This window comes from Chionomys nivalis, chromosome 14 (assembly GCF_950005125.1).
Source record: "Chionomys nivalis chromosome 14, mChiNiv1.1, whole genome shotgun sequence".
Classification (NCBI taxonomy): Eukaryota; Metazoa; Chordata; class Mammalia; order Rodentia; family Cricetidae; genus Chionomys; species Chionomys nivalis.
Window position 1 is genome coordinate 63,451,397 of NC_080099.1, and position 26,824 is coordinate 63,478,220.

The window sequence follows — 26,824 nt, forward strand, 5'->3', positions numbered from 1 at the left end:
CAGAGACTGGACTGGACACCAGATTATACAGTTACCTATCCCAGGACTTGAGAATTAACTGATTTTTTTTCTTTTCAGGATCCCCTAAAGATGGCATCACCCTCAGACAGCTAGAAATAAGTTAAAGAACATGACATATATAAACCCAAGAGGTGGTGGTTTTTTTTTTTTAGTGTTCAATGGGTTATGAAGATTTGTGAGGTGGATTTATGAGTTGTCATTGGTTAAGGTCAGGAAGTAAATTGAACAAAGGAGATTAGATTCAGAGTGGTTGTTTTGAAATAAAAGTGGGAATATAGATATAATAGGATATAAAGATAGATTATTCAATCTATTCTGAAAGCAATAAGGGGGATATAGAAATAAAATTAAAAATTAGATTACTTAGCCAGGTGGTGGTGGCACACGCCTTTAATCCCAGCACTCAGGAGGCAGAGGCAGGCCGAACTCTGTGAGTTTGAGACCAGCCTGTTCTACAAGAGCTAGTTCCAGGACAGGCTCCAAAACCACAGAGAAACCCTGTCTCAAAAAACCAAAAAAAAAATTATATTACTTAATGTACTTTTAAATCTAAAAAGGAACTAATAGTTTTAAATATTTTATATTGGCTTTTATTTTTTATATTGATACAAAGTTGAGATTATTTTGTTAGAGCATATTATACATACATCGCTAAACTTGTTCAAGGTATGGCACCTATGCAGCTCATTTAACATTGTTATATAAATTTCTAGCCCTTCAAAGTTATTATTACCAACTATATAGGATAATAAGGAAATAGATTAGCATTTAGTTATGTATTACAATTGAACTTGCAGTCATATTAGGTATGTTTTTTAGGTCAAACAGAGATATATTTTAGGTAGATGTGTTGTCTTTAAACACTCCAGAGATCTACAAAATAATTCCTTTAAGATGTTTTAATAATATAGTTTTTTTTTCTTTATTATGATAATGAGACATGTCTGCTCCTGGCAGTACCAATTTACTTCAGAGAAGATGATGGGCATCATAGAAACTCCATATGAATTTTACTCTCTTAATTACAAAGGTTAGTCACTGAGTAAGAAAGTGCACTTCACTCAACTGCTGACATTATGTCCTACAAATTGGACAAGAAGGACATAAAAAGGACTGCCAAACTTTGTCAAGACAAGGTAGGATAGGCTTTCAGAATTTCTTGCTTCAGAGAAAAGTCTGTCAAATATTTTAGGCCTATAGGCGGATGATGGATGCCCCAACATTGCAGAGAAAACTTGAGTGACTGTCCAGGCAACCAGCTGTGCCTGTCATTTCTTACATTTTTGGAAGTTTCTTGCTTGCACATCCTGCTTACCCAGGCAATATTATTTCCTTCTCAGGTCTCTGATGGAGTTAAGGACTTTATAGTTATAGTTATCTATTTACATGTTACAAGATTCAGAAAAGGATTCAATAAAGAAATATAAAGTGTATAAGGATGAGAGACATAAAAATAGTTTTGATAATGCAAGTTAGAATAGAAAGTGAATTAGTAACAAATTTGTACTCAACAAGATAGGGAAGATATGGAGGATTTTCCCTGAATTTATCAGACTAGACATTGTGGATGTATTTATTCCCTTTATAAACTCGATATAGTTATTGTAAATATTGTATATAGTTTTCCTTGTGTTAGTTACAACCTTTTTAATTTTTAGAATAATAGGAGAATTGTGGTGATACATTGTTTGTACAAATAAAGCTTTCCTGAATTTCAGAGTGTGGGGCTAGCTACTAGTTAACCACAGAAGTCTGGAGGTCCATCCAGACAGACAAGAAGCGATATGGCTGGGTAGAGAGAATAAGTGATAAAGAGGGAGGAAACAGGAACTCAGTCTCTTTTCAGCTGGAAAGTTGAGTAGGCTGTGGTTTTAATTACTTATCTGTCTGATCTCTCAGAATTTTTCCAAATCTAATTTCCTACATATAAGCTACAAGTCGGGTCCTACTTCTCTAGACAGCTCACAACAGCTGCCATGCAACATACAGTGTTGTGTTCACAAGACACTGCAGAGCATCTCCCTGCTGCTACCACATGTAATAAACAGGACTGAAATCTGCACAAGGAAACTGATGAACACATAAAATCACTGATAATGCAGCAATCCACACAAGCATACAAAGTTTCGAGTCAGATGGGTGTTTAGTCATTGAAAATGGGAAGTGGACACAGGGTTCTATCCCTAACCAGGAAATCATCAGCATTTGTTTCCTGATGGCAAAAGAGAACCAGTTTCCTCCAATGGATTCTCACTGGGTAACTTAACCAATCTTCTCTGAATCATTGGCAAATACAAAATCAAGTCAATAGAAACGTGGTAGACTTGTGGACTCATTGTCCTATTGTGAGGACGTTTTATAGGTCTTAATTACTTATTTTAATTTTTTAATAGAAAGAGTATAACACTAGATGATATGGGAAGATAGAAGAGGGTCTTGGAGGAAATGGCTAAGGGAGGAAATGATCAAAATACATTGAATACAATGATGAAATATAAAAAAGTAAAAGACTAGTATGAATGTATTCATGTATGGATTATGCCTGACTTTCAAAAATAATTATCACTAATATTTGTCCAACTATTCAATAAAGAAGAAGGAAAGAGACACTTTCCAACATGCTCTACATAGCCTACCAAAATCTACTACAAGACCTGGTGATTTGAGTTTTCCTCCCTTTATCCTACATGTTGGAAAAAATACACTGATTTCCATCCACAAGTTTTCCTTGGACTTTTATGAGTGTGTGTTGTGTCACAGACAGATAAATACACATGTAGGTAAATAAATAAATAGAACAAAATAATGCTAAATATAAAATAAATAGAAATTACAAACCAAAAGTCTATGTAATTAGATATGAAAATCACTATTGAAAGTACTTGCATTTTCCAACAAGTTCAACAGCACATAATAAAGGCCATGGTCATGCTCAAGCTCAGTTAAAAACTGAAGAACAGAAGAACAATTGGAATATAAAATTTGACAAATAAAACTTGTGAAGAAGATGCAGTTTAAAATGTACATAGTTGTCCGGGTTCTCTGGGACTATTATTTGTAGACTGGTTTTCTTTGCTTAATGCTTAAAAACCACTTATGAGTGAGTGCATATTATAACTGTCTTTCTGGTTCTGTGTTACCTCACTCAATATGATTTTTTTCTAGCTCCATTCATTTCCCTGCAAATTTCAAGATGACATTTTTTTCTCTGCTATTTAGTACTCCATTGTGTAAATGTACCATATTTTCCTTATCCATTCATCAGTGCATGGGCATTTAGGCTGTTTCCAGGTTCTGGCTATGAACATAGTTGAGCACATGTCCCTGTGGTATGATTATGCATCCTTTGGGTATATATTCAAAAGTGGTATTGTAGTATTGCAAAGTCTTGTGGAAGGTTTTTTCCTAATTTTCTGAGAAATTGCCATACTGATATCCAAAGGGGCTGTACCAGCTTGCATTCCCACCAGCAATGCAGGAGTGTTCCCTTTACCCCACAATCTCTCCAGCATAAATTGTGGTCATGTTTTTTTTTTGTTTGTTTGTTTGTTTGTTTGTTTGTTTGTTTGTTTTTATCTTGACTATTCTTACAGGTGTAAGATGGAATCTCCGAGTTGCTTTGATTTGCATTTCTCTGATGATCTCAGAGAACCTGGACAAGAATGAGGGTCCTAAGAGAGACGTACATGGATCTAATCATCCATACAAGTATCTTTGTGTAGAGGGTGGTGTATGCATGTACCTGTGTATCTGTGGTGCATGCATTATGTTGATAATTGCTTTGGTTGTCAAGTATGGAATACCTCATATTACCTACAACCATCACTGTGTCTATGTGTGTCAGTGGCTATAGAAATGGGGATTCTGAACAAATCATGCATTGGGTACTTGTGGCCATAACAGTGGGCAGATCATGCAAGGCATGACACTTAGCCCTGGTAAGAAGACTTTGGTTGTAAGAAAATCAGAAATATAGCAGAACCTTTCGTCTGGATCTGGCATGTGTCTTGGTGGCTTTGACTATGGGTGAGGGCATACCCAATGAACATGACACCAAGCTCTTTTTCTCTTGCTTTTAGGTACATTTGCTTCTCTCCTCCCTCCTCCCAACACTCTTCTCTGTCCTCTCCCCCTCCTCTCCCTCATACAAGTGTTTATTTTTATGATGGGTATTCGGAATTGGGAACATATCAGGTCCTAATATCTGTTTGTGTGTGTGTGTGTGTGTTTGTGTGTGTGTGTGTGTATTTGGATGTAGGGGAGGATATAACTAGCTTAGTATGATTTGTGTCCATGTACATATGTGTGAGGATTTTCCTGTGGAGGTGAAAATGTTAGGAATATAGCATATTGTCTTGTGCATGTTTGTCAGTGTTTTGTGCGTAGTATGTTCTTTTATCCAACACAAGAGAATCTTAATACATGAAATTGTACATGTAAGTGCAGTGAGGTGGAGGGACATGCTGTCAGCTCCTACATTTTCCCCTCCATAGGCAAAGTTTCGTGTACATGGATAGATATCAGATTCAGTTAGCTATAGCCTCCCCTATAGGAAACACAAATAGATGTAAGGGCCTGCTGTGTCCACAATCCTGAATATCCAAATTGTACACAGAAACACACACATAAAGAGAGAGACAGAGAGAAAGAACAAGAAGAGGAAGTAGGAACAAAAGAGCCTAAGTACAATAGAGACAGAGCTCCGGCTGATTTCTAGTGTTATGTGCAGACTGGTGTCAGGTGTGGGGGATGATCCCCTGGTGCATGTTGGGAAGCATGGTGGTGTGGAGCACGGATTTATAACTTAGTACATGTGGTATTGCAGTTAGCAGATGCATACAGCTGAGATAAGACAAGGGTAGAATTGTATGTGAGTTTTTGCAAGGAAGAATGGAATACACATGAAATTTTGTGTTGTTACAGATCTCACACAAACACTGCTATATATCAAGCCTGTCTACATTTCCTTTCCCTGTATTCCGAGTCCTAGATGTGCTGCTTGATGTCAGTCCTTGAAGAACTCCTAACCATTCACCCCGCATTCACTGCAGCAAACTGAACTACCCTGTAATCCATAATGCATTGCATGTTCTCATCACCTTCATGCTACATGAAAACTATGCAGCCTGCTCACTGAGAAATCATCACAAGAACACACACAGTTGCTTAGAACATCACCTCCACCTCTGCTCCACATACACTGCTCTTGATCGGGTTCTCCTGGACAACCACAGGTGTCCTACATATAAGCTACGAGTTGGGTCCTACTTGATCTAGACAGCTCACAACAGTTGCCACACAACATACAGTGTTGTTTTCAGAAGATACTGCAGAGCATCTCCCTGCTGCTCCCACAGAGAATCACCTCAGTAACAGAACTGCCCTCACTACAGGCCATCTCGATGCCACCCCTCACAATCCAGCTGTCAAACCCACCCACGAACCTTTAGTTGTCATTCTCCGCTGGACACTCCTTCCCCTGCCACTATTACCTGAAATACGCTGTTGTCTTCAGACCTAGTGGACACTGGCCCAAGGCCTGCGTGGACTACAGTGTATCACATCCTCAGAACTCTACAGTCCTAACCCGCATATTTTACACAAAAACAGGTTGTGTATAATAAATTTGTGTTCCTACAGCAGTACTGCTGCCCCCAAACATTGCTCATTCTCAGTCATGCAAACACACCTGCCCCTGTCTAGTAGTGAATGTTGTCAGCAGAATGGTGGTATTTTGTGTAAGGCTTGGTGCCTTTTATTGTCTATACATGCAATATGCATGACTGAAATCTTCACAAAGTGGTAAATTGTGCCTTATACCAAGAAACTTGCTGATGTCTGTGACAGCTGTATCTAGTAGAGTCTTAACAATTTCAGTGCTTGTTTGTCCATCAGTGTATATTGGGGTAAAGTGTCTGCCAAGCTTGGTCTCTTTAATAGAATGCCAGTGGGATGGAGGCTGGTGTTCAAGTGAATTTGATGCACTGCACTGTATACTATGGTTTAGGAAGTGGTTAACGTACAGCCTGGCCCAGTTGCTAGCAGTAGATAGTGAGACCCTGAACATGCTGTAGCATAGGAAGGAGTCCAGCAAAAACTGGTGCCTAGCAGTGTAGGTGTGTCTTCTGCAGAGGAACAGGGTATAGCGCTCTTAATTCTAGACACTACGCAAGGTCTAAGTGGGAAAGACTTTCCCATCATGGTCTGGTAGCTGTCAATGTGGTGTAGGAGTTCAATCAGAACCCAATACCCAGTGGTGGTATGTCCAATGTGTTTGTTGATTTCACTGTAGGTCAGAGGGAAGAGTAGAGGAATAGGGAGTCAGGTCAAGCACAATACTCCTAAATATGTACTAGTTTATGTGTGACCTGGTATCAGTCAAGGTGTGATAAGGCATGTTGCAATAGGTTGGCAGTGCATGGTGTGATGTCCAAAGTGCATCTACATTAGTGTGTATGTGAGGTATTTGGGGAGTCAATGGGGCCTGACACCTAGCAGTGCATGGGAGCAGCTGCAGGGCAATGTCTGCATTTCAGACCCTTCAAGGAGCCTTGTAAGAGCTGTCATGATATACCCAGCAGGCCTGATAACTGACAGAGTTTCTAGTGGTGCGGTGTGATATTCAAGAGGTCTTGAAAAATAGTGCTGTACATGGAATTTCAGGTTTGTGAGGGTGTCATGGGCGGCGAAATAATTTTAGGTGTATTTGGTAAAGTTGCAAGAGTGTGTCCTGTATTCCCTAATAAGTAGCAGTTAAATCTCTCTCTCTCTCTCTCTCTCTCTCTCTCTCTCTCTCTCTCTCTCTCTCTCTCTCTCTCTGTTATTAGATGATTCAGGGTTGGGAACTCAGCAGTCCCTAACATCTACTTCCATCTGTTTTTGTTTGTGAATTTGTCTGAAGATGAGGCTATAACTAGCTGAATGTGATCCCTATCCATGTATATCCTTGTGAGACTTTGCCTGTGGATGGGAAGAAGTAAGGAAATGATATAGCAAATATTAATATGTGTGTGTGTTTCATGGATTTTGCTTGACAGCCTATGGACCCCTAACATGACTAACACAATTTCTGGGTTACATTTGTTGGAGCAGAGACTCTACCTAGTATAATGTAACACCTAGTCGTGCATTTGTATGTGAACCTTTGCTTTGTGTACCAATCAAAACCACTATTTTCCATACTGACTTTCCTCATTCCTTACATTGCTTTGTGCTGGGTCATTTTAATCCAAAAATATCCATATCTCGGTTGTAGCATGTGCTAAAATGTTTTCCATTCATGTATTTCCTCATAATTGGGGAAAACACTGTCAATCACTCGGAGAAGAGCGCTCAAATTTCTGGATCTAGTTTTTCTTTTTCCTCTGTATTCCTGCCCTACCTGCAACCAATTCCTTGAAGATGTTAGACTTCATGTGTTTTTGAGAAGGACACACATAGAGACTGCATCTAAATCTCTCCTGCCACTTCCTTTACCTCTTGGGGCCTCAGTATACTCCATGTATCCCTGCTCAAAATATGAATTCTTACATGAGTTGCATGCAGGTATATGTGTGTGAGATTATATATATATATATATATTTCTAAGCTATTGAATCTATAGCTTAGACATCCATGTGTCTAGCACAGACCACGTGGGACTGAATGTCTTACATGTGAGCTTATTCAAGGAGGAGACTGGTTTACACTTTCTCAGTAGGGATTGACACCTATCCTTGTGGCATAGAAAAAACCTGACTTTTTGAATATGAAAAATAGTCAAATTCCTCCCCCAGGCATATATTCATCCAGTGCCATATTTCTGGTTTTCCTTCTCCAAAATCTCTCCCGTCTATCTTCTTGAAGATACTTTCTCTGATCAGCTTCCTTAATAATATCCTGATTCTTGAATTTTATTTGTCTAGACAAGGATTTACTTTTTCTTTTTTTTTCTTTTCTTTTTTTTTTTTTTTTTTTTTTGGTTTTTTGAGACAGGGTTTCTCTGTGACTTTGGAGCTTATCCTGGAGCTTGCTCTGTAGACCAGGCTGGTCTCGAACTCACAGAGATCTGCCTGCCTCTGCCTCCCGAGTGCTGGGATTAAAGGCGTGCGCCACCATTGCATCTATCTCATCTTCAAAGTTCTATTCATCTAGTTAGTGTTATCCCGGCATTCATGAGGTGGAGGCAGTAGTAAAAGTTGAAGATTGAGGACAGTCTTGGCATACTGACCTACTATGTTTTCTATTGGTGATAGACATCATGACAAAATAAAACAATGTGGGGAAGAAAGAATTTATTTGGCTTACATGTTCTGATCAAAGACTGTCACTTGGGGAAGTTTGGGCAGAAACTGAGGCACAAAACATATAAGAATCTGGTTTCTGCCTTTCACTTTACGACTTGCCCAGTTTGCTTATAGAACTTCAGACAAATTTGAATGGATGAAGTCACCCACTGTTGGCTTGGGTTTCACATAGGATTAAACAAAAAATGAGTCCTGCAACTGGTCACCAACTGCAAAGTCAGCATATTAATGCTCATTGTGAGTGAGCCTAGGAAAATGCATAGACTAGGAATAAATTATATTGGGTGAGTGAGTCCACATCCAGAAAGACAAATGCTGAAAGTTCTTTTATTCCATTCAAAAATTTACACTTCCTCCCCTCCTCCCTTTCCCCTCCCACTCCCCCACTCACCCTCCTTCTACCCCCTCCCTGTAGGAAGTCCCAGACCCTTCCCCCCTACACCCAGGCCTAGTGAGCTTTGCATCCAAATAGACTGAAGTCCCAAAAGGCCAGTACATGCAGTAGAAACAAGTCCCAATGCCTTTATCAATGGCTTCTCACTCAGCCGTATTGTCAGCCACATTTAGAGAGTCCAGTTTGATCTGAAAGTTCTTTACATAGACTGTTCTTAGCTTCCATTCTTCAGATGTGAGTATAAACCATGGAAAAGGAGATAGGGAAGAAGCTACCTGGGATGGATGGATAATTTGATCTCTATGTGTAAGTGGGATTTTAGCAGGAGCTGAAACTGAACTGTGTATGTACTTGTGGGGCTTTGGTGTGGGAGCAAATACATGGTAGATTTTAATACAGCCATGTTGTGTATGAGGCTTTGGCTAGAGGAAATGGAAAACAAGAGGACCAGCACCCAGATTCCTGTGCGGGATTTTGGTTAGAGTCCAAGATACCTAAGGAAATTAACATCTAGCTTTGGGGTGAGGTAGAAGTTGTTGGTTAGTACCTAGTAGAACACACAACTAGCCACATTTTATGCAGTTTTCCCTGCAGGGAGGAATTGACATGAAGAACCAGAAACATGGGCATGAAGATATTTGTGATTCTTTACTTTTAAGGCTTAGACATTTGTGTGTGTGTGTGTGTGTGTAGTAAGCAACACATCAAGATTTCAGGTACCTAGCTGTATTAATCAAGTACCCATGTTTGTATATTGAGCCCTTCTTATATGGAAATGTCTTACACACTTATTTCCCTTATACTGCTAGGTTCCCTGTTCCTATAGTGAAATTCCAACAGATACATGCAAGTCTACTCATCTGGTCCTAGGACATACTTCTTCTCTACAACTAAAATCACACATTATCACAATTATATGTTATATCCTGCTCTGTACCCACTACCCTGCAACCATAACCCCCATATTAATACAAGGCACATATCAGGTTCTGCACATATCAGCCCTCGCTGATATTGACAAAGTGTTATGTGTGTGACTTTTATGTAGGAGAAACGGGTGCCTAAGAGGAGATTAAACTAAGATGTATGCATGTATATGTGTGTGTATGTGTGTATCATTATCTGTGTGTAAGTATACATGTGTGTTTTCATGTATGCACATGTATGTGTGTGTCAATATCTGTGTGTATTTATAGATGTGTATGTGTTTGTAAGTATGTGTGTGAGAGAGAGAGAGAGTGGGAGAGAGAGATAAGCTTACCAATTTATGTAAGATTCATGTGCATGTAGACATTTCTTTGAGGGGAAAACATGTAGACCTTGATATGTACTGGTGTATTCATGTATTGGTATGTGCACAATTACATGCAAGTGTTTGTGTGTGTGTGTAGTAAGCAACGTAACTAGGTTTGGAGTACCTAGATGTACTGATCAAATACCCATGTTTGTATATTGAGCCCTAGATAATGGAAGGAGCTACCTATGATGACCTGAGACCAAATCCAATGTATGTGGTTTATATAATGGAAGGGATAACAGTAGGACCTGAAAAGTGGGCCTGAGTATGGGACTTCACCTGTAAGGAAGGGGATACCTAAAATACCCTGACACATATCCATCTGTGTGGGTGTATGTGTGCTTATATCTGATGTGTGTGTGAGAGAGACTGTCTGTACCTCGATATAAGGGAGAGTGTACCATGTGTGATATCAAACCTAACCATGTACGTGAAGATGGAGATAACATGCAGAACCTGACACATGCCTTGTATGAATTTGGGGTTACGGTAGTAGGGTAGTATGTACAGAGCAGGATACAATACCTAATTGTGATAATGTGTGATTTTGGTTGTAGATAAGTGTTATGTCATAGGACCAGTTGAGTAGACTTGCATGTATCAGTTGGAATTTCACTATAGGAATAGGGAACCTAGCAGTATCAGGGAAATAAATGTGTAAGACATTTCCATATAAGAAGGTTGGGAATACCTAGCTGATCCTGACACCGTGTTATGTGTGTGATTTTTATGAGGGTTCATAAGGAGATGAAACTAAGATTTTCATGTATGTATGCATGTGTAAGTATATCAGTGTGTCAAGATCTGTGTGTACTATACATGTGTATTTGTGTGCATGCTCATGTGTGTTTGTCAATATCTGTGTGTATGTATGGTGTGTGTGTGTGTGTGTGTGTGAGAGAGAGAGAGAGAGAGATTACCAATTTATATAAGATTCATATGTATGTAGAATTTTCTGTGAGAGGAAAGCATGTAGACCCTGATATGTACTGGTGTATTTGTGTATTGGTATGTGCATGAAAGTGTGTGTGGTGTGTGTGTGAGTGTATCTGAGGTGCATATACTGTGCTGATTGTTGCTTTAGTTGTTAGGTAGGGAATACTTTACATTATGTATCACCTCCCATGTATGTACGTGTATATGTCAGTGGCTATAAAAGAGGAGATTCTGAGCAGAACCTTGTACCTAATCATGCATTGGAAGTTCGTGGCCATAACAGTGGGGAGATCATGCGCAGCTTGATGCTTAGCCCTGGTAAGAAGACTTTGTTGTAATGAAATGGGAAATGTAGCATTAAGATCTGGCATGTGTGTTTGGGGGCTTTCACTATGGGTGAGGGTGAACCTCCAAGACCTGACACAGAATTCTCTTACTCTTGCTCTCAGGTACTTTTGCTTCTTTCCTCTCTTCTGTTCTTCTCTCTCTCTCTCTCTCTCTCTCTCTCTCTCTCTCTCTCTCTCTCTCTCTTGCATTGTGTGTATAAATAATTATTCAGAATTGGGATCACATCAGGTCCTATCATCTATTTGTGTGTGTGTGCCTTTGGATATAGGGGAGGATATAAGTAGCTTAATCTGATTCGTGTCCATGTATGTGTATGTGAGGCTTTACCTATGAAGTCGAAAATGCCATGAACAGACATAGCATATTGTCCTGTGCATGTTTGTCTCTGTGTTTGTGTGTGCAGAATGTTACTTTACCTAAAAACGAATGTTGGGCACAGAAGAATCTTAAACACAAAATTGTACATGTAACTGCAGTAATGTGAAGGGACGTGCTGTCAGTTCCTGACATTTTCCTCTCCATAGGCAATGCTTCATGTACATGGATATATACCAGATTCAGTTAGATGTAGCCTACCCTATAGCCAAATCCAAACACAAACAAGCAAATGTAAGGGTCTGCTGTGTCTGCAATCCTGAATATTCAAATTCTACACAAAAACACACGCATGAGAGAGAGACAGAGGAAGAGAGAAAAAGACAAGAGGAGAGAGGAACAAAAGAGCCTGAGAACAAGAAAGAAAGAGATCAACCTGATTTCTTGCTGTATGTGCAGACTGGTGTCAGCTGTGGGGAATGATCCCCTGGGGCTCATACTTAACAGTGCGTGTTGGGAAGCATGACGGTGTGGAGCAGGTTTTTACAACTTAGTTCATGTGGTATTGCAGTTAGCAGATGCATACAGCTGAGACAAGCAAAGAACTGTATGTGGGTTTTGGCAACAAAGAATAGAATACACATGAACTTCTAAGTATCAACCCTGTTGGTCTACATCTCCTAACTACACTGCTCTATATCAAACCTGTCTACATTTCCTTTTTCTGTATCCCAAGTCCTAGATGTACTACTTGATGTCAGTCCATGAAGAACCATTCATCCCACATTCACTGCTGCAAACTAATCTAACCTGCAATGCACAATGCTTTGCAGGGTTTCATCACCTGCATGGTCCGTGAAGACTTGCAGCACACTCCCTGACCAATCACCACAAGAACACACACACACTGTTCATTGGAGCATCATAAGCACCACCACTGATCCACATATACTGCTCTTGATTTTGCACTGCTGCCCACCAGCAGGAGCCCTAGAGATGTTGGGAGTCGGGTCCTTCTTGATCGAGACAGACAAGATTTGGCAGCTGTCAATGTGGTGTAAGAGGTCAAACAGGACCCAATATCTAGTAGTGGATGCATGGTCATAGGGATGGTGGTATGTCCAATGTGTCTGATGAATTAAAGTGTACGTCAGAGGGAAGAGGGGAAGAATAGGGAAGTTGAACACAATACTTACTAAGTGTGTATTAGTTTATGTGTGAACTGGTGTCAGTTGACATGTGACAAAGCATATAATAGTTGGCAGTGTGGGGTGTTGTGTCCAAAGTGCATCCACGTTGGTATGTGTGTGAGGCATTGAGGGTGTCAGTGCATGTGTGACAGCTGAGGGGTGCTGTGTACATTTCAGTGCCTTCAATGACCCTTGTAGGAGCTGAGGAGTGTTGGATTGCCCAGCAGATATGATATCCAAAAGGTGTGCTTAGGTAGATGTGATGTGTTATCCAGTGTGTCCTACACTAACATTGAAATTCATGGTGCTGCTGTGATATTTAAGAAGGCCTGACACCTAGCAGTGTATGTGGAACTTCAGGAATCTGAAGGTGTCATGGGAGGCACAGTACCTACCAGTGTATTTGGGTACAGTGGCAAGAGAATGTCTGTGTGCTCTGATAAACAGCTGTTAAAGTGGAAAGATTAACTAATTAATGTGGGTGACATTCAGGATCCATGCCTAGGAAAACATGTGAGAAATGTGTGAGGGTTTGTTCAGCAAGGCTTGATACTTAGCAGTTGGTGTTAGGTTTTGCGGGAAGCCATGAGTGACCCAATACTTAAGTTTATTTAAGTCTGTGTGTGTGTGCTGTGGGGGTTGCCCATCAAAGTGTGACAGCTGGCAGTACAAGTGAGGTGGCATGGCTGTAGTGTCCCATGCTGCATTATACCTAGTGTTGGATGTCATGGCAGAAGGATTCCAGGAGTGAGTCTTTGAATCAAGCAGGACATGTATGTCATCAATAGAAAGTAGGATGTCAAACAGGGCCTGATATCCTGCACTGTATCTCAGTTGATATTCTCGTTACAACAGTGTGAAGAAGAGCCTGGAACCTCTCACTGTGGGACAGCAGAAAGGGAGTGGACTAGAGAGGCCGAATAGTGATTGTGGGTGAGGGGTGTCCTTTGTTTCATTAAACTGGCAGTGTATGTTAGCTCATCACCTCCACCCTATTCCACATCAAATGCTGTGTATCAGGTCATGCTAGATGCCCCTGACACTCAACAAACACAGCCATTTTATCAATCCTTACGAGGACCCCAATATCTACCACATATAAACAACTAGGTTTCACCCTTGGATGGACAGCCAACTGTGGAATACTACCATGTGTACAAGAAAGGTTTTAGGTTCTACTTGTCACCTCCTACCCTTAATTCACTTCATCCACACAAGTAGCAACAGACGCTTCAGAATATTTCATCCGTCTTCCATTGCACATGAACTGCCGGCTATAGCAGGTCTAATATGACTGAGGAAATAGCAATGGGCAGTCAGTGACAATGGGGTGGAGTTTCTGGCTGCTCTACTCTCAGAAGTGGCTCTGTAGGTGGGGGGGGGGGCATTCTACTAGGATTTGGTATACATTATATGTAGGCCTTCATAGTTGGGGCCAGCAAAGCCTGACAAGGAGGAAATTATGTCGGGCTCTTTGGAAGCTTGAATCCAGCTGCTTCTAATACCACCCAATGCATTTGAGATGATGTCAGGCAGGCAAGGTCAAGCAGTGCCAATTACTACCAAGGATGTTCAACACCACAGCTGGGAAGGGACATTTGTGTAGGATCTTTACCCCTAAAGTGTGTGAGTAGAGGAAGGAATGTCCTGAACTGATACCTAGTAATGTATATGGATGACAATATATGAGTGTGTGGGTAGAGAAAATAAACAGGAAATGGCTGATATCTAAATGGACATGCAGTTTGTGGGCTGCAGATGTCCATCAGGGTCTAACACCTAACAGTTTTGGCATGAGTGGTGTGTCCAGCACAGCCTGGCTCCATGTATTCGCTGTGGGGCAGCAAGAGGAAAGGGTGTGTTTTGCTTGGGTTGACATCTAGCATTGAGAGTGGAGCAGTGCTGGGGAGTGTGCAGCGCTAGGCTCTCTGGGCTCCAGCAGCAGCAGGAAGGAGGCTCATCAGCTAAAGCAAGTCCTATAGCTTTTCTATCCTCAGAATCACTCTTCTCCTGGGCTGAGATATTTGCAAGTTAATTGCAAAGTTTTCTGTCAGAGTTCTAAGGGAGCCTCCAGCTTTGAATAGTGTTCTTTCTGCTTCTTTATCATATATTCATACAGCAAACTTAAGGATGACACAGGTTTAAGAGTGGTGAGGAGAACACATTTGCTCGACAGCTGGACACTCCTTCCTGCTTCTTAGCACAGAACCACGATCTTGTCTTAGAACAGATATTTGTTGTCTGCTGGTTTGTGACAGGGTTCAGGTTTCTTCAAGAAGTCCTAGTCTAGAAGTCCCGTACAGCAATTCTTCAGCTTTTGTATTTTCTTGATTAATTACATTAAAGATTATGTGGCCACATTTTATCTTCTTTGACCTGGTTCTATTTTCTTCGTTAAGAGGCTGAAAACTTATGTAGGAATCTTTCGTATCTCATACATGAATTCTGTAGTGTTTGTATTAAGGCTCAGTTGTAGTATTTGAGATTGTGTTCAGTTTTCTGATGGGTTCTCTATTGCTTGCTTTTATATCCTTGCCCTACAGATCATTGTGGACAGATCATTTTCTCTGCCTTGATATCCAAGGGTGCCGTAGACAAAAATCAGCTGATATGATGTAGGTGAGTCTGTTGCTGGGATTTGTGTTTGAATCCAATGGTTTATTATCTATTTCTTCCCTGTCCAACATTGGGGATCTGTTAGACTTTGTGTGAAGGGCTGGAACCAGACGTGCAGGGTCTGGAGGAATTGCTTCTGCCCTCTGACATCACTTCAAGTATTAGTCCCAGTTGGATGTTACCTTTGGTGTTTGCATAACGGATAGGCATTTTTCTGAGTCTATCCAATAAGAAATCTTTCAGTTTAACAACAGTGATGACAGTGGAGAAACAGGGATGTCTCAGACTTTATTTTTTTTTTTGGATTCCTCTCAAAAAATGCTCTATTTGCTAATCAGTGTAAATCTAGCTGGAAATCTGCTTGGGTACTTCAGTATTTGTTTGTGTGTACATTGTCTTTATCCAAAACCAGTGAGAAACAGGACAAGTGGATGACATCAAGTGCACCATGTTCATGTGATTGGTGGCAGGGGCAATGGACCATGGACACTGTCCTTTTCAATGCAGAGATGCACATTCCCTTCCCAAGGCTCGACAGAGGCAAGTTCTTTATCGGTTCAGGTAGGTTTCCAGGATCACCTATGAAGAAAGAAAGCAGAGGTGACATTTTCATTGTCAAAATACACACAGCAACAAAGTGTGGTGAAGTTTCAAAAGTAACACATACTTTGGGAGGCTTTCAAATGGGGATTCTTTTGTTATCCTCAGATCTTGATGACAATTGGAGCAGGTTCTAAAGCTGGATGCTGGAACATGAGCCATCTCACTGCCCTGCACAGAATGTCCTCCTGAAGCTGTGTAGAACTTCTGAGCTTTCCCGAACTTGGAGATGACCTTTTACATCACTGACACCAGAGCTGAGTGTGCAGGTCCTCAGATTAGGAATCTTCTGGGGACATGACTCAGGATGTGTCCAGGCACCTACAAGAGAAGAAATATTGTATATCAATGAAGAAACTGGCTGAGAGTTCCATGTCCACAAGCCCAAGACCTGTGGTCTTGGTAGATAATGGCAGGTTTCCTTTTTTGGAATTCAGGGACTAAAGAGACAGGTATAATGCTCATTGCCTTCCAATATGACCTTCCCTAAACCAACTTTACTAGGATCTCTTCAGGGACGTCAGAAGGCAGGGAATGCTTTCTCATGGCAGCTCTGCTACTGTTCAGGTATCAGGCTCTGGAAACAAAGGAGGAAAATAATTTTCCCACCAACTTGTCTAAACATAGGCACTCTGATTCCTGCACCCCATTTCACTTCCTCTTGTCTACATTAGACAGGATACATACTCGGAGAAAATGAGCTTCCACAAAAAATGGTGTCCAAAGAACCTGCAGATAATAGGAGAGAAAGGTTGACCGAAAAGACATCCAGAGTTGACTTTTAGAACTCCATGTGACCCACCAGTAACAAACTGCTCATCATGGCTGTGTCAAGTGGCCAGTGGGTGTACTTTAAGCATTATGCTAGCCAAACATTTTAGTCCAAAAGAGCATCTAAGGACTTAGCTTTGTATTCTGTGAGGAGGATGCCTGTAGGCAGTTTGGTGATGATGTGTGTGAAGTTCCTCCTACAAGTAGCTGGTAGTGACTGCTCCTGCCTTTCTTCCCCCCACAGACGGGCAATAAAGGAGGGAAGTGATAGATGTGGTGGTCTGAAGCTCAGCTGACATCTGTTCTCTCAGGGAAAAGTCTAATGACAGCAAATTGCCTTTAGTAACTGGGACAATCAAAGTCCCCATCAGTCCCAAGGCAAATGTCAAAATAAAAAGAAATAAACACCATCTTTTCATACTGAGATTTGTCTTTGTAGATAACTTTATCTGAGTCTTGAGCAATGATTCTAATGAGATTTTTGCCCTGGGTTTCACTGACCTGGCCCCAGCACCCAAGTCTCCCTTTCCCAGGCACTGCATTTAATAAAGTACGTCACAAATGGTACTTGCCTTAGTAATCACCCACTGATGTAGAACAAGTATGGCGACAAAAGCAAGGAAGCCTCTGACTCTCAGCTGGTTTTCCTGGAAAGGTTGTGTGCACCCTCGTTCTCATTGTTCCTCAGTCTATTACAGAAGAAGCATCTCGCCTCTTCACAGTGACTTCCTTCCATAGATGTGCAAGAAGATGTTCACCCTTTGTACATATACTGTTCCTCCAAAACAGGTAGGGGAGAGAGAGAAAGAGAGGGAGAGATGTGCTATTTACCATACTTTTTCTAAAGATCAATCTGAATCCATGTCTCTGTTGTCTCTCCCCTTACCTTTCTCCCTCTGCATTATGAGCTCAATGACCAAGTTCCTTGGAGTTGGAAAACGCTGGCTTTCGCAGTCTTGTGCTTATTTTTCTGTTGACCACTGTCAATATAAACAAGATCACAGAAACATCCCTCATACATGATACAAAAGTTAGTGGTCTCAGCACTGTCTTCAGCCAGATGATCCCTGGCATTTAGTTCCTGCTGAGTGAATACTCTTCATTGCAGAGAGCAGTGATCTTCATGGAGGTTGTCCATGACAGCATCAATACAACTTTTGTAGGAGGATCCTGGCTGAATGTTTCAAATCTATGGTCACAGGGTTCTTTCCAGGTTGATCCCTGATGTAAGATCAAAACAAAATATAGTTCCAAGACCATGGACTAGTCATGTGTCTGCTGTGTTCCAGGAAAACCAAGCAATACCCGCCTTGTAAGCTGGAGCAACATCCCAGTATTTCCTCCACAGTGATACCCATTTTATTCCTATTTGCTGTCATTTTCCTGTTGGGAGAGAAATATGGTTCTGACAAGCACTCCCATAGTAAGGGCCCTTTCACCAGGAGCAAGACTGAGTCAGCATTCACTTGGAGTGTCTCCCATGAAAGAGGAAAATGGATAAAGGCAGTCTACAAACATATCAGTAGGGAGGGGGGCAAGGGAGGAGGAGATTCACCTCTGTCCAATGTGAGAAAACATCTCCATTGGACCTGACCTTGAAGGAAAGGACAGATGAAAGAATAGTCCTGTGGTATATTCATGAAGACTGGTCCATTGGGGCTTCTGATTCATGGGCAGATTTGGGGTAAATTTTGTCAGAAGGCTCTACTCAGAGAAGGATGCTATGGAAGGCCAGCCATTGGACATACCTCCCGTTAACTATGGTTTTCTGTGGAAAAGCCTTGTGTCTATGATGGCTTACCACGTCTTGTGAGGGACTTCGCTGCTGGGTTACTGGACACTGTGCCATCTGGACTTCATGCTTGGCTCCCAATTTGGCTATCTCATTCACACACAGAATATTCCCCCTATAGGTCTCAACCTCTACAGAGCCTGATTATGTAAAACCAAAGTGACATATGGAAGGCACAGTCTCTTTTTTTGGATTTTTTTTTTTTTTGAGACAGGGTTTCTCCTGTAGCCTTGGAGCCTGTCCTGGAACTAGCTCTTGTAGACCAAGCTTGCCTCAAACTCAAAGAGATCTGCCTGCCTCTACTTCCCGAGTGCTAGGATTAAAGGTGTATGCCACTACCGCCCAGCTTGGAAGGCACAGTCTTAAGAATTTTGAAATATATACTTTGGATTCTTGACTCTTATATCCTTCTGGATCATCCATTTTCAAGTGGATCCTCTTCTCACAATCTTTCCTGAACTTTACATTTTTCTTCACTCAAAGCCATTGATTCTCTATCATTCTTTCTTCCTTTAGTCAACACAACTTCTGGTGCCTCTGCAGCCAATGCCTCTCATCCTCAGCTGTCCACCTTCGGCTAAAGCATTTCATTTTAATGGTGGTGGTGGTGCTGTGGAGAGTTGCTTTTGAAATAAGATTTCATAATTTATCTACCCTAATTTTCATGTGATGGTCGCAAAGGACATTAGAAAACATGTAGATTAATAAACACTGACGTGCATCTTGGGCACCCCATTTAGCGGTGTGTGTGCACCTGCAATGCTCTCTCCTTCCAGTGGTGCCTCTTCCTCCTGAGAAACATAGCTTTTTCTTGAGAGTGGCAGACAGCAGCACAGAAATCTCACACAATTCCCAATTCTCTTCTTAACCCTTTTCCAGCCTTTGGACAGACTGCTGGCAGAGCCTGCACTTACATCTTTGGGAAGGACACTGTTTAAGTTGTTCTTGGATGTTGTCTGAAGGGAAGATCTCTGAGATCCAAGGATTTCAATGGTAGCCATACCCTGAGGTGTCTCTCTTTCCTTCCTTACAGAGGGTGTACTCTGAGCATCTGAGCTATTTTTCGGGGTGCTCACTTCCTGGGGTGCCTCACAGGACAAATACTCTGCAGAAGAAATGCAGTCAGAGGAGGAGCATCTTGAGGACCATTCATTGCAAACCATGCTACTTACTGCCAAACTTCTGCTCAGGAGAGGAGTAACCTCAGGAGCACACGTGGGTACTGAGTAGGGAGGGTTGCCCTCCTTCAGCAGGCAACACAAGGTGGCAGGCATGCTCAGGCTTCTGCTCCCTTGCTTGTTTGAACATTTCCCATCATGCCCCTGATGTTCAGCCAGCAGGGCGAAGGTGGGAAAGGCAGGCTCACTCATTGTCCTCTTAGGAGGAAGGGACTTGAGAGCATCTGTTGATGACACAGTGACACACGCCTGCAAGGAATTAGTGGAAGATTTAGTGTGGTCCTGGGGTGACTCGTGGTTTAAAATTAGGTAGGTGGCCATGATGTTATTGAATTTTTTCTCACATAGACAATCACTAATAGCCTGGGGATGGTAGCCCAAACGCCACATAGCCAGCACAATGCTGGAATTTGGTTTGTTAGAGAATGTCTCTGAGGATGATGGGAGTTTCCAAAATTCATCCCTGTCTTTGATCCACTGGTGCTGCTTTATGTCACATATCATGTGCCTCTGCTCAGGGTTCACAGTGAATGAGCGCACAATGAGGTGCACAAGCAAAACATTTTGAGAGAGTGTGTAAGGAATATAGTATATGGGATTCAGCATCTCCTCCTTCATGTCTGGATAGGTTCTTCCTTTGAATGGGAACCTCGCTGTCACCATTGCATATAAAACCACTGCCATGCTCCAGATGTCAACTGCCCTTGCATCATAATCGGTGTTATTGAATAGCTCTGGAGCACAGTATTCAATCGTGCCACAGAATCCCTTGCACATCTGCCCAGAGCTGACTCTGATGGCCATGCCAAAGAAACACAGTTTGATGTTTCCTTTGCCATCAAGCAGGATGTTATCTAGCTTGATGTCCCTGTGGGCGATGTCGTGGCAGTAGTGCACTGCACACACAGTCTGACAGAAGATGTGTTGGGCCTGTGTCTCCTGAAGAGGGCCACCCTCCTCAATGAGCGTGACCAGAGCACCATGAGCAGCAAACTCCAACACCATATAGGTGTGGTCTTTGCTGTCAATGATGTGGAAGAGTTTTATTATGTACGGGTGGTCCAGCTCTTTCATGATGTTGAGTTCTTTCCTATTATTACCGTCACTCTCCTCACCATTCGCAAGGATTTTAACTGCGACTTTCATATTTGTGAGGAGGTGGCAAGCCAGCTTCACCTCAGCAAAGGCACCTTTGCCTAGGTTATTGAGTAGGGCATAGTGATCTGTAAGGGTCTCCTCTTCATAGGTGCTGGCATTCAGGTCCAGCTGCATGGTCTCCTCCTCTCTGCTCCTGATAGTAAGGTTCTTGATAATTTCCATGCCAATGCCAACTGCGGAATTCAGATAATGAACAATGAGAAATAAGTCAAAGGGGAGAGTATTCAGCTTTCTGTCTCTATGTGGACAAGTGCGACAGATGTTAAGAAACTTACAATGAACTCCTGGGTCACAGACAACAAGAATAAATTAAAATCCAAAGAAATTCTGGGAAACATACTCCTGATGAGAGCTAAATCTAATTAAATAGACAATAATCAATATTGCAATGGCATAGTTGCTTGATTAGTAAAAAGATCAAACAAAAGAGATGCAACCTTACCAAATGTGATTAAATAAGAGAAACTCTAGTTTAAATCTTTAGCCAAGCTGTGATGCTCTTACAGCATATATGACTATTTCTAAAGGATCATTTGGAAGACATTTCTGGCAGCTAACATGGGGTTTTATTTTGGTAGGAAGATGATATCCTGTCTATTCTGTAAACATTCCTGAAGACAGTGTGCCTGAGCTAATGGGAGCTCACCAAATTCAGCTGGACTGGGACTGAATGAACATGGGATCAAACTGGATACCTCTGAATGTGACTGACAATTGAGGCAGACTAAGAAGTCAATGATAATGGCACTGGGATTTGTTTCTACTGCATGTATTGGCTTTTTGGGATCCTATTCTATTTGTATGCATACCTTTCCAAGCCTGGAGGGAGGAGGGAGGGCCTTGGACTTCCCACAGGGTAGGGTACATTGCTCTCTCTCAGGACTGAAGGGGGGAGGGTGTAGAGGAGAGTGGGAGGGAAGTGGGAGGAGGGGAGGAAGCAGAAAATTTTAATGGTATTAATTATAAAGTAATAAAAAATTAATAAAAATAATTCTATGCAAACCAAACCACTTCTTCATCACTTTTGGAGAAAAATTTTGCTTCTTTATCTTTGTTAAGTTCTCAACAACCTAAACAATGGAATTCATTGAATCATCATCACTTGGGAAACATGCTTAGTGAGATTATAGAGTACGAATCATAAGGGAAAATCAAGAAATAACGAAATCAAAGGAATAAAAAGAATAATGCACAATTTGCAGATGCTGTCCTAGGCTGAGAGAAAGGAATTCCATTTCTAAGAAAAGAATTTACATTACCATCTTTTAGCAGTCTATGCCATCAAATTTATCTATTTTTCCTGTTCCCAAATTATATATTTTACTTTGAGATAGTTTGGTGAATATAATGATATCATGCTTATCAACACTTTAATGAAAATTGGTCACTTGCTTTCATAAAAGGTCACTTGCTTAAACATTTTTCACAAATCAATGGTTTCATTAATATAATTTAAATTATTTGTACACTTACAACTGGTTTTGAATTTTGAATTTTTACACATTCCATAATTTAGATGAATTCATACATGATTATTCAATTTACATTATTTTATACTTCTTATCTTCTCTTAAGATTTGACAATGTTACTTTGAGGGCAGGTGTAACAAATATAATGTTTCCTGATAACTTAAAAATGAAGCCCATGTCCCAAGGTTTCAATGTTCTCTATGTGCAGATATAACAAAAAGTATATTTAGGAGTCAATAATGTCAACACATTTCTTAATAAAATTCCTCAGGTGTCTTAGTACTTTTATCTTTCTAGTATTTCATAGTCAAGTGAACTTTTCATTCTTCTCTCATATATTATACTGCAACTAGAGTTTTCTCTCTCTCCCCTGGCCCAGGCTCTCCTGCCTCTTCCACACAGTTACCCTCCCTGGATCTCCCCTCAGAAAGTAACAGACCTCCCAGGGACATCAACCAAACAGAGCATAATATACTTCTATAAATCTGTGTACATGATATCATATCAAGGCCGAACACGGAAACCCAAAAGGAGGAAATGGTAGCATAAGTAGGCAAAAGTATCAGCAACCAATTCCCCTGTTCCCCACACACCCTTCGTAATTCCACAATAACATCAAGCTACTCAGAAACAACATATATGCGCAGGATCTAGGTAAGACCTCCCCCGAGAGGCTCCATGATCTCTCAGAGTCCCTATGAGTATCAGTATACTGATTTTGAGGCCCTGACGTCTAAGGTGTCCCTAACTACCCTGGTGATCTGATCCTTCATTTGAAAATGTTTTGAAAATCTATGCTCCCATGAATTGTGAAATTGGAGCAAATGGTAAACTTATAAACGCATGTAACCTCTCAGAACTCAAAAGATAGCATATATAAACCTATATAGTTCAATATTCTTTGAAAAAAATTGCAAGGAAAACGCTTGCTTCCAGTGACATAATTGGGTTCTATTGTTCTGCTATGAAAATAGCAAAAAATGGGCTCCAAGAAAATGACATTGCTCACATCTACTGCCAAGACTATTCCTATCATCCCATGTTATTGTTATTGTCATGTATCTCAGGCATCATTGAGCAGTTGAGCTGGTGCTTCAACTGTTAGAAGCCTCCCCACTACTGACTAACATGTATGATATAGAAATGTACTCTGCATTCTACTAAGGGAGAAGATAATGATCAACATCCCCCAGCTGCAAACATGAGGACTACAGTGACCAACTTACACAATGAACTGTTGCTATACTGACATAAGTACAATGGTAGTAACTATGGTAGTAACCATCCGCTTTCTGATTGGATTTAAGGCCGCTCCAGGAGATGGACATCATTACTTGCTCTTCTCAGGTGGACAAGACACTGAGTGGATAGGTCATGCGCTATGGGAAAACCTGCTATTATTATTCTGCGTCAAGAACACAGTGAACAGAATGATTCTTCATGATGGACTGCTACACAAAGAGATCAATGTCTCAAACCGCTCACAGCAGTGAACTGAATTCTTGCCTGAGCAGTACCTAACCCTGAGACTCACAGCACTGTAGAGGGAGTATAAGGTTTTGTAATACTCAGACCCAATTTAAAGGCTTTATGAAAAACTTCCCTCAGGTTTCAGGGAGATAGGCAGAAGACACAGCAGAAAGATACTAAGGGCCAGAGGTAATAGGAGATTTAAGAAAACAAGGAAACTAAATGAACACAAGAACTGACAGAGACTGCAGCAACACACAAGCACACAAAGGTTCAAGTCAGATGGGTGTTTTGTCATTGAAAATGGTAAGTGGAAAAAGGGTTCCATCCCCAACCAAAAAAGCATCAGCATTTGTTTCCAGATGGAAAAAAGAATCATTTTCCTCCAATGGACTCTCATTGGGTAACTTAACCACTCCTGGTAGGAACCTTGCCCTGAATCATTGACAAACACAAAATCAAGTCAATAGAAACATGGTAGATTATTTGACTCATTGTTCTATTGTGAGGACATTTTATAGGTCTTCATTACTTATTTTAATTTTTCTTTTTTTAATAAGAGTATAACACTGTAATAACAGATGATATCAGAAGATAGGAGAGGGTCTTGGAGGAAATGGGCAAGAGGGAAAATGATCAAAATATATTATATAGAAGACTTTCAATGATGAAATATCAAGAAAATAAAGGACTAGTATAAATGCATTTACGTATGGATTCTACCTGACTTTCAAAAAGAATTAACACTAATATTTATCCAACTATTCAATATAGGGGAAGGAAAGAGACACTTTCTGACATGTTCTACATAGCCTACAAGAGCCTGCTACAAGACCAGGTGATTTAAGCTTTCTTCCCTTGATCCCACATGTTGGAAACCATACACTGACTTCCATCCACAAAGTATTCCTTGGACTTTTATAAGTGTGTGTGTGTGTGCCACAGACAGATAAATACACATGTAGCTAACTAATTAAATAGTATAAAATAACACTAAATGTAAAATAAACAGAAAATATAAACCAAAAGTCTATGTACTTTGATATGAGACTCCTTATTAAAAGTTCTTGAAGTTTTCCAGCAAGTTCAACAGCACATGAAACTGGCCATGTTCATGCTCAAGTTTAGTTCATTACTGAAGAACAGAAGAACAATTGTAACATAAAAGGTGACAAATAAAACATATGAAGTGGATAGATAAAATGCCAATAGCTCCAACAATCAAATTTAATCATTTTTTAGCAAACAATGTAAATGGAAATGACTTTGCTATTTTTGACATGACAGAAGCAAAATGTAAATTTTGAGGGAACCCAAAACATGCCACTGAGGACAGAGAATAGGATAGTAGTCAACCTGGGGTAGTCCACGGTCTTGGGACCTGGGTGTCTCAGCTAGCACAGACTCTTTAGACAAAAGAGTGATGAACAGAGTCCCAGGTAGCTCAGAATCACGGCTTGGCATCCTCATGAGTCAACCAGTAGGAACAAGGACCAGTGGCAAATCCCCACTCCAAAGTTGTTTTGACAAACAGAAGAGTGAGGGTCCCATGAAAGCAAACTATGCTTGGAAGACAGCAATCAATCAGCCTGTACCGGGTGTTGTTTGAGTAGATGCAAAACGCCTGCTTCCTCCAAATTCGCTGCTTCATTCACTGTCTGTGCGCGCAGCCTCTGCCACTGGTGTCTTTGAAGTGAAAGCTCTGCCTTCAGCCTCACAGGACTGACACTGTCTCTTACAACCCAACTCGCGCTGTGCTGTGCATCCTAGTCTGAGACCTGATTGGTGACATGTACAGAACTGAGACAATCAGATTGGATAGACAATCAGGACTCTCTCATTGGTCAGGTTGAAATCACAGGACTCGCGTCTGCACGAGAATGCTTGGTAACACACTTTGACTGTACATGGGGTCCTGTGAGAACAGGATTAGAGCAGAAGGCTTTGTTTCTTTGTTTCGTTTGTGTAGGGACATCCCAGCGAGTCAGCGTCACCCTCACACTTCCTTTCCAGGATCGCCTTTCAGTTGTGAAAATGGACTTGGTTTCTGAAAGTGGGATTATGTTTAGTCTTTTTTGGCCTGTCCTTAGTGAAAGGGTCATCAGGCTATATTTGTGCACTGTTTTATTGTGATCACACAAAAATGCAGCATCAACAGGACCACAGGAAATCCTGTCTTCAAAGAAATAATAATCTGAAATAAAAAGCCAGGCTCTCTTAAAATTCTGCATGCATGTAGGGGTGGGTGTATGTGTGTTTATCGGTGCTTCAGAAGTTAGGGAGGGAGTACCTCACATGACCTTTCACCACCCATGTATGTGTGTCAGTGGCTATAGAAGAGGGGATTCTTAACGGCACCTGGAACCAAACTGTGGATGTGGTGTTTGTGGCTGTAAGGTTGGGAAGACCTTGTAAAATATGACACCGAGTCCTATTTGTAAGGCTTTGTTTGTAAGCAATAGGAAATGTAGCGGTACCTCGCATCATGATCTGGTGTGTGTCTAGTGGATTTTTTAATAATAAAATCAGAATCCATTAATGTTGCACAAAGTTTAATACATGTCCTTTCCTTGTCAATTGCATGAAACTCCTACAAAACTGATAAAGACCATAGGCAATTTTAGTTTTGCTTAAGTTCTTACTTCTCTGCTGTTAGATTCGACTAGATTCTGTCATGAGGGGGCTCATCTCTTCACTCATATCCTCACAATTTCCTGTTTTTCTATCGTCTTCTAGGATGAGAATTCAGATTTCTGACATCCTATTGTAATTCTCCTTCTGCTACAATGTGTTCCTAGTGTTGGTTTGTCAATACTATCTTAATATCTTCCCCAGAATGCACAAGGCCCCTCTTGCAGGTTCTTAGTCTTATAGATAAAATAATATAAAAATTAACTCTTAAGGAAATTAAAGGACAATCTTATTTGAATTTGAACAAAAAGAGCTAGCTGGAGAGAAGCAATGTAGGCAAGTCAAGCTCTTA

General features: G+C 41.0%; 1 protein-coding gene across 1 annotated transcript; it reads right to left on the reverse strand.

Annotated features, from left to right (window-relative positions):
- Positions 1 to 15,951: 15,951 nt before the first annotated feature.
- Positions 15,952 to 26,325, reverse strand: LOC130886545 (sperm motility kinase X-like). The gene is made up of 3 exons (XM_057788458.1): positions 26,319 to 26,325; positions 19,480 to 21,074; positions 15,952 to 15,981 (listed from the first exon to the last, which is right to left on the reverse strand). Exons 1-3 carry the CDS (start codon positions 26,323 to 26,325, stop codon positions 15,952 to 15,954), a joined length of 1,632 nt encoding a protein of 543 aa, XP_057644441.1.
- Between the last annotated feature and the right edge of the window lie 499 nt (positions 26,326 to 26,824).